General features: G+C 42.4%; 1 protein-coding gene across 1 annotated transcript in view; it reads right to left on the bottom strand.

Annotated features, from left to right (window-relative positions):
- Nucleotides 1-2,216: 2,216 nt before the first annotated feature.
- The window catches only part of znf804b (zinc finger protein 804B), a 161,118-nt gene continuing 149,924 nt past the window's right edge, over nt 2,217-13,410 (bottom strand). The window contains exons 3-4 of the mRNA XM_072659054.1: nt 6,780-6,910; nt 2,217-6,562 (exon numbers count right to left, since the gene is read on the bottom strand). Of these exons, the coding sequence (XP_072515155.1) occupies nt 3,079-6,562; nt 6,780-6,910 (3,615 nt within the window). The 3' untranslated portion in view covers nt 2,217-3,078. The remainder of the gene's footprint in view (nt 6,563-6,779; nt 6,911-13,410) is intronic.

The raw sequence follows: 13,410 nt of genomic DNA on the forward strand, positions 1-13,410 counted from the left end.
GTAAAGCCCCCAGCATTGAGCTGTGGGGCAGTGGCACTGTGTTCTCTGGAATGATTGTGCCCCATCCGATGCTTCTGAGATTGGGAGTTGGGGAGTAGGGGATGAGATGTGGTGAAGTTCATCCAACATCCTGATGTTACTAATGCTATTGTCACTTATGGCAATCAAATTCTCACAGGAATGCTGCAAAATCTAGTAGAAAGCCTTGTACAGGACATTACTCAAACAAAAGCAAGAACCTTTTTTAATACCCATGATTTCAGAAGAAAAAATGAATAACAAGGTGTCCCAATACTTTTGTCTTGAAAATATATGAGGGAGCAAGTGAAATGAATGGTTTGTAATGTTTAGCTCATATAATGCAGATAATATGAGTAACTCCACAGCAGGGTAGGAGGGGAGAGGGGTCTACAGCTTCACCAACAAGCTGGCTCTTTCTGAGGACTGCAAGACTTTCCATACATCATGTATATACTGTAATCTTTATACACTCAAAGTATTCTCATAATTCATTCACATACAGACTGTGTATTGTGCACTGGGAGTCAAATGACCAACTTTAACTGTCTGAGAAATCTATAATATTAATAGGGGGATTGTATGCCGTTCAAATTTAAACTGGCACCAGTTTAACAAACATGTAATTTCAGTCCAACCTTCTCACCATTTTGTTCCTTGTTTACAACATTTTACACACCACATATAGTAAAGCCGCTCTATACCCCCTCTGGAAACCATCCCCACGACCTCCAGTCTGTCACCAGGGCTTAGTGGAGCACACTGTTATATGTAAGAAGGCACATGTGACAGTTTAGTGTGTTTAAGTGCAGTTTTACCCCCGACAACATTTAAGTTTTCTACATAAGTGTAGCATGATCATAAAGTGTTTCACGTTAGCCAGCAGTATTGAGCGGGTATCCTTTAAATCAGGCTTAAGCAAAACTGCTGGGAGTCCAAAGAGCTGTGCTAGCCTACTGTCACTAGCAGCACCATGCTAAGCATTTGTGCTGTTTTTGATTTGTCTATGCATCGCTAAATTTCGTTCCGCATTTTTTTTTTTGCATTACAGCATTACAGTACTAACCCAGAGACACGAATTGGAGCAAAGTGGTTTGCATGTATTGAGGGTTGAAAATTAATTCTAGTAGCAGGAAACAAGTGTTTTGAAGTAGAACATATTTTTGTGTTTTTCCAAACTGGATTGCTTGGAAATACTCAACTGAAGACGTCGCTAAAGTTGTCGGTTCCTCGCTTACAGTTTTATAATTCAAGGATGGTTCAACTTCTTCAGTTTTGGCTGCAGGCATGCTGCTAACGTTAGCGTCAGCTATTGTATCTATTGTATTGACTTTGCTCTGAGGGTATCAAATATGGTACACTTTTCAGATTTTAGGTATTATCCTGTGTTTGATCAGGTGTTTGTTCAGGTGTGAAGTGTTACTATGACCAGCTGTGCATTTTGAGTTACAAATGTTGCAGAGACTCTTGTTGTGTGTTAACCCTGAAATGAAATTTGGCACTTATTGATTTGTTGTGATTTGGTACTCTGTACCCTTAAAAATACCGACTTGGGTACCCAACTCTAATTAATCGGAACCTCGAGCTAATGTACTCATGTGCGGTTATCACATTCAGTATATATATTTTAAGTACTTTAAACAGGGCACAGACTGCCGGGAGCTCCCTAGCTTCATTATTGACTACAAGAAAGAACAAGACTGACATGCTTCGGATTAACAGTGTGGGGATCGCAGGCTTCCATGTTATGAAGCATCAAACCTTTTAGTGCCAAAGAGAGTCAGTGGACTGTGCATGCTAAAGAAGCAGACTGGTGTACCGGTGAGAGTTAATTAACACAAATGCACAGTTGTGTTATTTTGGCACTGCTGGCAATGAATCTCATCATTAGCACAAACTCCCATTCCTTCAGATCACAGCGATAAAGCTACACTCACTTTGAGTGATGTGCTACGCCTGGAATATGCTTTTTATTTTAAAGACGTGGTAAGGGATTAGAATGCCAACTCATCCAAAATCTTCCTCCAAGCAAACGGCAATTGCTTTTTACTTTTTCTCCTTTTCTCCACTTTCTTCACTTCACAGTCAGTAAAAAAACTAAAAGTCAATGACAAAATGAAAGGAAGACGACGGCAGTAATGACAAGATGCTGAAGAAGTTTTCTTTAAATGACATTCAATTTATTATCCATCCCATGACATTATCTTACAGATGATAAAATGTTTGGCTCGCTAACAAAATAAAAGTAGATACAAAGTCTCTGGGACATATGGAATTCAGCCGAGTGCAGGTTGTATGCACCGTCTTTTGTTTTTCTGCTGTATTTACATTAGAAAGTACAGTACATAAATACAATTGAAGGCTTTAGACCTTTAAATAGATTTAAAACATTATTGCAACTCCGTACTGCAGCCTAGCAAGTCAGGATTTCACCTCACTTCACTGTACTCAACGACCGAAGAGAATGAAACAACACGCCGCTCGATTCGTAGGACGCAAGAAACGTTTGCATGCTGCGCTTTAGTGTCTACCCTTCGCCCTCCACGTTCACACCAGAAATAGGGATCATTCTGCTGCGGAAAACATTTCCTGAAACCCCCTTCTTACAGAGTCAAGCCTGTGAATTTGTTTTGGCTCTCTGACATCTCCTCCGGCTTGCAGACCTGGATGAAAATAACCCTCCGATTAGCATATCCCTTATGATATGCAAATGCTGTGTGCTGTGTACTAATTGAAGGGACTTCAATCAAATTGCCATCTAACCATAGGTTACAGCTCAGACTAATCAGGGTAAAAAACATTTACCCATCTGCTCGAAAGAATCACGCTAAATGAACGGGGTGTTTAAGACAGCTGCCGTTCACAGTTATAGCAGACAAACTAACCAACAAACGATAAAGAACCTTTGGCTGAGTCAAAGAACGATGATGAGCGTGCCATACCATGGTTAGAGAGGGCTTCTGAGTAACAATATTAGATCTGTAATGCTCTGAATTATATCGCTCTACGTCTCCTTTCTTATTTTTCTTCTGTTTCTTCTTTGCTACTTTGTCCCTAAGACTAGCTGGCAGGACCAGGGTGCTTCTGAAGGTCCTGGCTGTGGAACAGAGGGTGAAGTAGGGGGTGGATTTGCAGAGTATTAGCAGCTGCCATGGCGGCAGCAGCCATTGGTGTTGGAGCAAGTACAGCAGGGAGCAAGGACGCGTGGGTCAGGGGGTGAAATGGCAGGCCAGGAGCGTGAGGGTGTGGATGAAGAGATGCCGCTGGGATCAGGTGGAGGGGACGGGCTGCCAGCACCGCTGCAGGGGGAGCTGGAAAGAAGGCAGTAGGGAACGGGAGAGGAGTGAAGAGGGGTTGGGTCAGAGAAGGATGGAGAGACGGGTGTGCAGTGGGGGAATGGTGGGCCGTAAAGGGGGACGACGGAGGAGGGATGGAGGTGGAGAAGGCAGAGCGTGCTCCATGCTGAAGGATGGCGTATGGGAGACATGGGGCAGTTACAGACTGATTTGAGGGTTCTTGAGCCGGTATAGAAATGAGGTTCATTGGAGGCACATCCACAGGTGTTGGTTGTCTTGGCATGTCCTGTTGCTCTTGGAGATGTTGCTGCTGCATGTGCTGCTGGGCCTGAAGCTGGAGAAGTCTATACTTGTCCATCTCCTCCTCTGTAAACGTTATAGGCTGCTCCGTCAAGGGAGGGGTGGAGCACCTTGGTGGTTGACTTTCCGAAGTCTCTGAAGTTTCCTTCAGGGTTCTATTGAGCTTGTCATGAGGCAAGGGACCATGTGTCTTCTCTGATGTTGCACATGCTTCTGTGGGTCTCTTATCAGTAGTCAGTGGACAAGTCTGAAATCTTTCTAGGGATCTTTCTACCTCTGAATTATGTCTAGTTTCAGGAAATACTTGGCTTATAGGTTTTGATGGATCGTTGGGAGATGTTTGGTCTTGGTTACTGCAACTGCTACCTTTCTCTTTGTGAATTCTCATCTGTCTTATTCCTTTCTTTATAGAGGGGAGTTTACCAATCAATGGTAGTAAAAGGGTACGTGTTCTGTTACCTGTGAGCTTTTTGTCAGGTGATGTGTTCTGTTTTGTTAAATCTGTGGCATTTGAGTTGTGTGTAAGAGGTTCCTGCTTGTCGCTTGAACTGGAAATAACAGGTTGACTGTCTGTTTGCACTGTCTCTGATCTAGCAACAGACATAAGTGTGGGTGAGTAACTTTTTTGTCTTGGTGGAGAATGTGACGTTTTGGTCCTGGTTGGTCTCTCAGCTGGCCATATAAAGTTGCTGTGATGTCCAGAATAAGATGGCTTAATGTGAGAGCTGCAATCTCCACTGAGGTCTGAAATGCTGGTGGTACTAGAGGAAGCCGGACTCAGTCTGGAGCCAGGGCTGGAGCGCTCGTAGCCCCTGCCTCGACTGATCTCTGGACTTAACCAGAACCTGTCTCTTTCTCTATGCCTTCTATTGTCAGGGCTGGACCTCTCACACCACCAATCTCTCTCTGTGTCCTGACGTTCAGGGCTGTCATAGACTCTGTAGAAACATATTCTCTTTGTGCTTAGCTTTCGGCTATTTCGATATCTATGTCTATTCTCCCCTAGAGCTCTCTTATGCTTTCTAATCCTGTATCTCCTCTCTATAATACAGGGGCTGTCACAAACGCCAGAGTAATTCTTCTCTCTGCAGATTTCTGAGTCTCTGTAATCCCAGTAGTCCTCTCTGTAGTCTGTGTCTCTACCTGGACTGTCTGACATGTGCCTGTAACCATAGCAAGGGAGGCTGTAGCTGGATTTTCTGATGTACGACCAGGGCTGGCTGTGTCCTCTTCTCCAGGAATAAGGGGAAGCTGACCCAGGAGACGAAGAGCATCTCCCCCAATGGCAAGAAGGCCATTCCCCATCGGAGCTCAAATCTGACAGGATGCCCCATGAGCTGGACTTGTCACTGCAGGGGGTCACACTGGCATCGTATTTGGTCTCAAAGTAGTTTCCACACCATTGGTAATCATCCTCACCCCCCACTGTGCAGGGAACAGTAGTGGGAGGAACAGCCTTGCGCTTCACAGAGCGAAGAGCAGACTGCAACCTCCTGCGCTTCCGTCTTTGCCTTGTCGGTGCTGCCGAAAGGGAGTTCACAACGATGCTTTTCAGGCTTAGTTCTGGAGTGTCACTTTCATTTGCAACCTCATCCCTCACTGATCTCCTCCTCTTCCTCCCAAGTTTGCGCTTCTTCTCATTGCATCCCTGCTCACTGCATTGCATGTCTGCTGGGGTGCCTTTGAATTCAAAGCGTCCTCTGGCAGGCGTCTGGGAGCCGAGTGCACAGCCCACCCGGTGCCTCCTGACAGCATCTAATTTACGCCTACGAGCTCTCATCCTCCGCCGCCTGTTTTTGGGTCTCTTTGGTTTCAAAATGCCTAATTTATCTTCCAGAACATTGCAGTCCTGCTCTTCAGCTCTGTCGGGTTGGTCTGGGAGGCCGGAGACAGTGCAAACATCTGTCTCCACTGCCTCATTGCTTTTCTCTTCGCCTTCTTCTGCACATTTCAAATTCAAGCAGAGTGGGTTGCAGCTGTAGGACACATGGGGCTCGTCGGAGGTGTACTGCATAAGCTCACTAGGCCATTTTAGTGTTGTCCCATCCTTGCTGAGAACATTAAAGAAAGATTGAATTTTACTGCTCAAGCCTTCCTCAGTTATCTCTGTCTCTGATAGGCAGTGTTTGACAGTGACAGTTTCACATTTTCCGCCTTTCTGTGAGTCTTGATGTGAGCCTTTGTTTGTGTAAAGATGTTCAGGAGCTGCTCTGTGACGCTGTGTATGCGCACCAGGGCTAGGGCTCCTCGGGCTGGTTCTTTCCACCAATCCCCATTCCCCATTAGCTCCTTTTTGCCTGGGTTTCTGGCCCTGATCAGCTCTTCTGTCTTCTGTACCGGCTGGCTGCCTCTCGGCTTCCAGACCATGTGTGTCAAGGCAGCCTTGCCTCTCTGACTCTGTCGTGCAATAGTTCACTCTGATCTCTAGGCGGTCCTCCTGATCTGGCTGATCTGGCTGACAACCCCTCTGCAAAGGAGTGCTGTCCAGTGCTGCTGCATCCAAGGAGATTTTGTGGTCTTCCTGGCCTAGCACAGGTGAAGGAGATCGAGACCAGAGAGCCTGTAGGGCCAGTCTTTGCCGCTGTCGCTGGAGCTCCTGCAAGTCACTGGCCTCGTCCAAGCCATCGTTGAACACTGATGCGCAAGAGTCCAGCTTTAACTGAGCCCGCCTGGAGAAACAGAAGGAGACCCCTGTTCTTGGACGGCGGTGATCTTTTGAGACCTGAGGGACAGGTGAAGAACAGCGAACCTGGAGAGAGCATTTATCCGTGGGCGCAGAAGTGGAGGAACAACCCCTGGAGGTTACATCTGGAGAGGATTGTGGCTCATTTTGGCCTTGATGAGATGGAATATGCCTAGAGGTCAGTTTTTCACTGCCATTCGGAATGACTTTCTCTTGCTGCTGGTCTCTGGCTGGAGCTCGTAACTTGGAACTCTTCCCCTTGTCGCTGTGGAAACAGGACATTTCACAGAGCGATTAAATCAGGTAAAAGCGATATTTATATAGGACCTGAGTCACTCTGACCCTATAGAAATGCAGTGCTATTAAAATACTATCATATTACGCAGGGTGAAGAGTGTATATCCAATGTAAAGTGTGGTGCGAAGCCTTGCTTTTGAAGTGCTTTGAAGACCAGAATACATAATGAATGTGGTGTGCCTCACCTGTCCCTCTGCTGCTTGAGCAGGGCGAGCTGATGGAGCCGTTTGAGTGCTCTCTCCTGCTTCCTCTCATCCTTCCAGCTCTTAGACGAGACATTGCGTGCAAACTCTCTCTGTTTCAGCTCCTTCAGCCTCTGCCGAGACAGACACAAGAGGCACAAATTACAGCTGTGGGAGTGTAATTTTGCATGGATAGAAGAAACAATAGGCATTTTAATCAACGTAGGAAACAGGCGAAATTCGCAAGAGAACATTGTCTACAATGTTGATTTATTAAACAACAACAACAAAAAAAATCTACATCCTAACCAGCCAATATCATTTGCGACTAGACTCAGCTACGCATTTCATCCACAATTTCAATGTCTCCCACTGTTGTTTTTATTACAGGACATATATACACAGTAATTCCCTGTACAGGGGGGCTGCTTTGAAGACTCACAAAGCACATGGATGGATGTCTGTCTGTTTATCGGTGGCTTCCTCTGGGAGGATAGGGAGAAAATGAATCAAAACAAAATAAACAGGATATCAACACAGCCTAAACGCAATCAGAAAACAATAAAAACGTCGGCGGCATCTGCGTTTGTTCTTCAGACGCGAAGGGGAGATGTTATGAACACCGCCAGATACTTTTGACTCCACACAGCAGGGATATAAAAGAGATTTGACTGTTTGATTTGACTTCAGGGCCACCATATCCCGCTCTTTCTGCAAACCCACAGCTGCTTCATCCCTTCCTGCAATAAAACCACTTCCAAATAAAAGCATGAGTAGAAAAAAATACCATTGGCCTTAATTGACACCAGTCAGAGTTGCCAGTGCTGCTTTCGGCTTGCTCTGCAAACTTCAAGCACTTTTGTTTCTCTGTTTGTCATTACACCCACCTACACCATCTACCCACATGCACACAAACACACACACAGACCAATTTGAGGAGGTGTGAGAAGAGTGCCGTGAGGAGAATGGTGCCGTTCTGCTGCATCATGGTGAATGCTGACAGTCCGTGATGGCACGCTGGTGAGAGCCCAGTTCCCCACAGAGAGAGAGAGAAAAAAACCCACTAATGATGCGAGCTTCAAGGGAGTTAGGAAGCCTCACTTGGAAGAAAGCGTAAACTCTGAAAAATAAAGGTGCCAGAAACACTTCTGTGGAGTGATGCCATAGAAGAGCCACTTTTGGGTTCCTACAGAACCTTTCAATGGAAGCTTCTTGGAGTGGTAAGAGATGTGAGTCAGCAACCATACAGTTGCGAATACAGATATGTACCTACAGATCATAGTCTGGAGGGAAGAAGCCTCATCAAGCAGCAATTATTATTGACCAGTGGTTCTTAATCCTGGTCCTGTTGTACCACTGGTCTGTAATTTTGGTTTTCCAATGAACCTTTTAATTGATGCTTTTTGAGTGGTGAAAGATGTGAGTCAGCAACCAGAGGTTGTGGGTTCAAATACCTACAGATCATAACCAACAGCAACACTGACTCATCGAATAGTGATTCATGTTAATCAGTGGTTCTTAATCCTGGCCTTGTTGTACCACTTCCCTGCACTTTTGATTTCCTACAGAACCTTACAATGGATAGTTCTTGGACTGGTAAGAGAAGTGAGGAAACAACCTTAAGGATGTGGGTTCAAATACCTACAGATCATAGTGTATTTGATAAAAGCCTCATCAAATAGCACTTCATGATTAGTGGTTCTTAGCCCTGGTTCTGCTTAACTCTTTTGGCTTCCTACAGAATCATATAATGGATGCTTCTTGGAGAAATGAGAGATGTGAGTCAGGAAACCAAAGGTTGCAGGTTTAAATACCTACAGATCATACCAGTAGGTCAGAAGACTAATCAAATAATGATTCATGTTGAGCAGTAGTTTCTTAATCCTGGCCCTGCACTTTTGATTTCCTACCGAACCTTACAATGGATAGTTCTTGGAGTGGTAAAAGATGTGAGGAAACTACCTTAAGGTTGTGGGTTCAAATGCCTACAGATCATAGTGTATTTGATGAAAGCCTCATCAAATAGCACTTCATGATTAGTGGTTCCTAACCCTGGTCATAGAGTGCCACTGCCCAGCATGCTTGGTTTCCTACAGAGCTTTACGGTACAGGAGATCGTTTCTCCCAACAGCGATCTTACTGTACAAAGCCTCGTCACTGTGCCAGGACATTATTGTGCACTAATAGAACAGTCCCGTTGTTTCTCAATCGGACACTATTCTGTTCATCACTATGTACTGCCACACAGCTCTGTCATCTGCACTGCCACTGCCACAAAACTATATTGTTTATCACTTATACTGTACTGATACCCCAGGATGCCTTACATCACAACATTATATTAATGTAGTTACTGCACTGTTACATTACACATAATTCATTCTGTATATTACATTATATTAATTTTATTACTGCACTGCAATCATTTTTTTCTAGTACTTCTTATTTATATAATTGGATTATATTATGTATATTATAGCTGTATTTATTAATATAGCTGTATTTATAGTCAGGTTTACTGTTTCCTATTTGCCACTTCTTACTACTATTTTAAGTTAATCCTGGTCCTGGACTACTACTGCCCTACCCTGGAGTGATCGCCAAGCTTTAATACACTCAGTTCAGCTCAGAAACTTTATTAGTTGATTCAGACGTGATGGGATCGGGGGAAATGCAAAAATATGCTAGGTAGTGGAATTCCAGAACCCCTAACATAAACTACAAAAAAGTGAAGTGATTCTCTGATTACAAGCATCCTGGATTAAGCTTCTTTCTTGTGTATTTGCTTTAGCATATAGGTCAAATTTCACTCCGTCCAGACTTTTAGGATTGGGTATCTGATTTTTATTGCCACTCCAGTGAGTGCTTTCAAACTAACTCATTTAATATGGGCACAGGGAAGCTACCAGCTGTAGTCAATCATGATCACTAACTGAAAGCTAAGAGATCTTGGCTCGGGCAAATTAAATGACGTTTTGAAACTTTCAGCACTACTCAAATAATAATCCAGGTGTGTGTGTGTGTGTGTGTGTGTGTGTGTGTGTGTGTGTGTGTGTGTGTGTGTATTTTAGACCATGCATGTATACCTTTGACCCACAACCACAACTGTACGAAATTTAAAAATGACATTCATTTTATTTCTACCACCCCTTCACCCTTTAGCTTATTGTTATGCACAGTACCAACACACACACACACACACACACACACAGTGTTCTGGGTCCATTGCTTCTGCCCAAAGCATCACACAGACAAACACAATCCCAAACCAACACAAACAGAACATGTATATTCACGCAATCTGCTCTGTTCAAACAACACAAGGACAACAACAAGCCTTTGGAACAGTACTCTGACCTCCGTACACAAAGGCCGCCTTACATATGCCAGTAAATGCTTTCTGCTATAAGAGATCAGTCCAAGAGTCCAAGAAATGGGGTTTCTTGCACAAAGGCCAGCATGCTTTTGAAGTGCACTCATGCTCATGAAGTACAGAATTCCATGAAAGACTTTCATTGGTGCATACTGAGAATTTTAATTCCAGCCATAATGCTTTTTTGTCCTGGTAATGCACCTCTTACCACTCTTCAGCTTCTACAGAAGATGTGCTTCTGCACTTCAATTTGCATGGAAAGGTACTTATTTCTCAGGTACGCTGCATTTCAGACTGCAACGTGTCAAATACTGTGAACCATGAATATTCTATCCAAAAATCTGACGTGTGTGTTATATTTATAATCACCTGCAGTTGTTTGGTGTCTTTTTTTCTTTTAGAAAGAAAATGGTACTTGTCATCAAAGTACATTATTTTTGATGATTAATTAGTAGGAGATGAAACTAACAAAAACAAACTAACAGGAAAAACATTCATAGCCTTACAAAATTTACTTTTCTGGAGAAAAATTACCAATTTCTTGCATTTTATTGTCTGTTATGTTTCATCATGAGATCAAATTATGACATTTCTGTGGTTTTAAGTCATGACCATTTTCCAGTCTTGGGAAATGAGAGTTATTTTTGTTAATGTACCTTTAAAGGAATAATTGGTTGAAAAATAAAAAATAACTAAATAACTATATATTTCCCCTCATCACAAATGCAATTATTCAGCCAAGTAAGGTTTGAAATCTGAAGTTTTATCTTAAGTTTACAATGAGAGATGCTAATCTAATGTTGCTAACAAACACTGGACTCACTTCAATCTCACTTCCATGCCAAATTTAGTTGCTTCAGCAATTGTTTGAAGAGCTATATCAACAAATACAAAAAACTGATGATTTAGTAAAACATCATGGATAGATTATGTAAACATTAAAAATAAAACTGGAACTACATTATTATCCACATAACCTCCTGTTCTGTAGTACTATTCTACTTTCAAACAGGAGCATATTGTGTGGAATGATACAGCATGTGCTGAGGTAAAAGTAGTTCCAGTTACAAATACCTGCCCCACTATTTACCTATGAGGAGTTTAGTTTTGCCTTTGTTGATTAAAGAAGTATTGCAGTTTTCTGACCCACATTGATTGCTTCTGAATAGGTTGGCACTATTTGGGTGTTTATTTACAGATTTGAGATCAGTGACCGTCTTAAGCTGCATTCATGTGCTATCAGAACTATAGAGGTCAGATGACCTTCAACCTTTTACCATGGCGGAGAAGACAGACTCAGTATTGGATGGTACATATTTCTTTATTTCTTTTTACAGTGCAGATGCTGTTAATGGTTGTCTGTATACATCATTTTAATCTACGTGCATTTAATTTTATATACAACAATGCTATTTATTGTTCTAGCCATAACAAATAGCCACTCTGCTAGCACGGTGCAAGTTATTAAAAGTCACATTAGCTGATGCTGCGTTCGCCATTTTTTTCAATGATGTTATGACCACAAAGCACTTGAATGTGACTCCAAATTCCACGTTCAAACTTCACAAGTGGAAAGTATAATCTTCCAACTAGCACGTGAAGGCAGCATTAGTCCAGTGGTTGTGAGCCCCTTTAGCTTAGCATCTCCTGTTCTTATCTAAAAAAAAGAGCAAACCTCAGATTCAAAACAAACCTTGGCTGATTAATAGCATCTGGGCAAAGTGATCACGTAAATTAGATATTTGATATGTAAATGGCCTCGGTTCTGATTCTCTGGCCTGTATTGTGCCTTATTTAAACACTGAAGCAGGCCTAAACTGTTGTAGGTTAGAGTGTAGGTGGCGATATGTAAATCAGGTATCAGTTGGTTTTAATAGCATTGTTTTTGAAGTTAAGCTTTTAATTTTCTTTCTAAAACATCTAAAAAAAAGTGTAACTGTCTGCAGGAATGCAAACCATCAGCGTTATGGTTTTCTGTGGACATTCTAATGTTTTGGCATAATAAGGCATTTATGATCTAAAGCCGCCTCCTAATTTTCTCTCGCTGAAAGACTGATAAGACACATCATCGGTCCGTTCACTGCTAATGTTGATGAGCACATTTAAAAGCACTGTTCATAATTAGCTTTGAATACTCTCATATTCATGACGCTTTAGATTTTGTCCTTGAAAGATGGTTTCAAATGTCAGTGAAACAGCTGCCTCATGAATAATTGAAACACGCTGGGGAACAAAAGGGTGCTTCGTTTGAACCATTCAGCAGAAAATTTTATGTTTTGAAAACTCGAAGCTGCCATTAGGCCCGTGCCACATCCTTCTTGCGGTTTCAGTGTGGCAAAAAGAAAGGAGACCCTTACAAAAAGAGACAAACATGAAACTCATTTCAGGGTTCTTTTATCTGGTCTTTTGTGTTGCGCAGTAGGCAACAGATTTGGTCTTTGATTAAAAGTCTCAAAAGCTGTTTAAGCACCATCAAACCCTGGCCTCATCTACATGCAGGCCTGCAGTGCATTATCAGAACCTATATAAGCTTCATACGTTTCTTTAATAATTCTTAACAACTTTTCTGTTTAACAAAGTTTAGTTTGACGCAAATATGCGATTACTTTAGACCAATTCACAATTTCAAATGTTTATATATAACAGAACTACAGCGCTACACATAGCACATCCAACAATGTTGTAGCATAGTGGGTAACAATGCTACCTTACCCATGGCGTTCAATTCTCTAGCCAGGCAAGATTAGTCTGCTATGATTGCTAGATTTTTTGAGCAAAACTCCTACATTACATTCTCCTGCCTGTGTAACATAACTGTAATGTAAGTCGTTTTAGATAAGAATATCAGCTACATGCTGTAAATGTAGGAATATAAGCTTTGTGTTTTTATAGCAACATAGTAGTGCACAGAAAGTGCAGATTCTACACTGTTAAAATATAAGATCCTTGAAGAACTTTTGGAGGTTCGTCAGTTTGAAACTGTGAAGACACCTCTTAAGGTGCTTGAAGAAACCTTCAAGGAACCCTTTTCTTCTCAAAACCTTTTCTTGAAGGTTCCTTAAAAGCACCTTAAGAGGTTCCTCCACAGTTTCAAATTAAAGAATCTCAATGATCTTATACTTTTAACCGTGTACATGCTGACCTGTAAAACAGTAACTAGAAACCCAGTACCAGTAAAACAACTGACCAGTTGATTTGCATCTTGCTTGCAGAATTGCTTTTGGGGGGCCTGTGTAAAAATGCTACTCTGTGTTGCACTAG

This window comes from Salminus brasiliensis, chromosome 1, assembly GCF_030463535.1.
Source record: "Salminus brasiliensis chromosome 1, fSalBra1.hap2, whole genome shotgun sequence".
Lineage (NCBI taxonomy): Eukaryota > Metazoa > Chordata > Actinopteri > Characiformes > Bryconidae > Salminus > Salminus brasiliensis.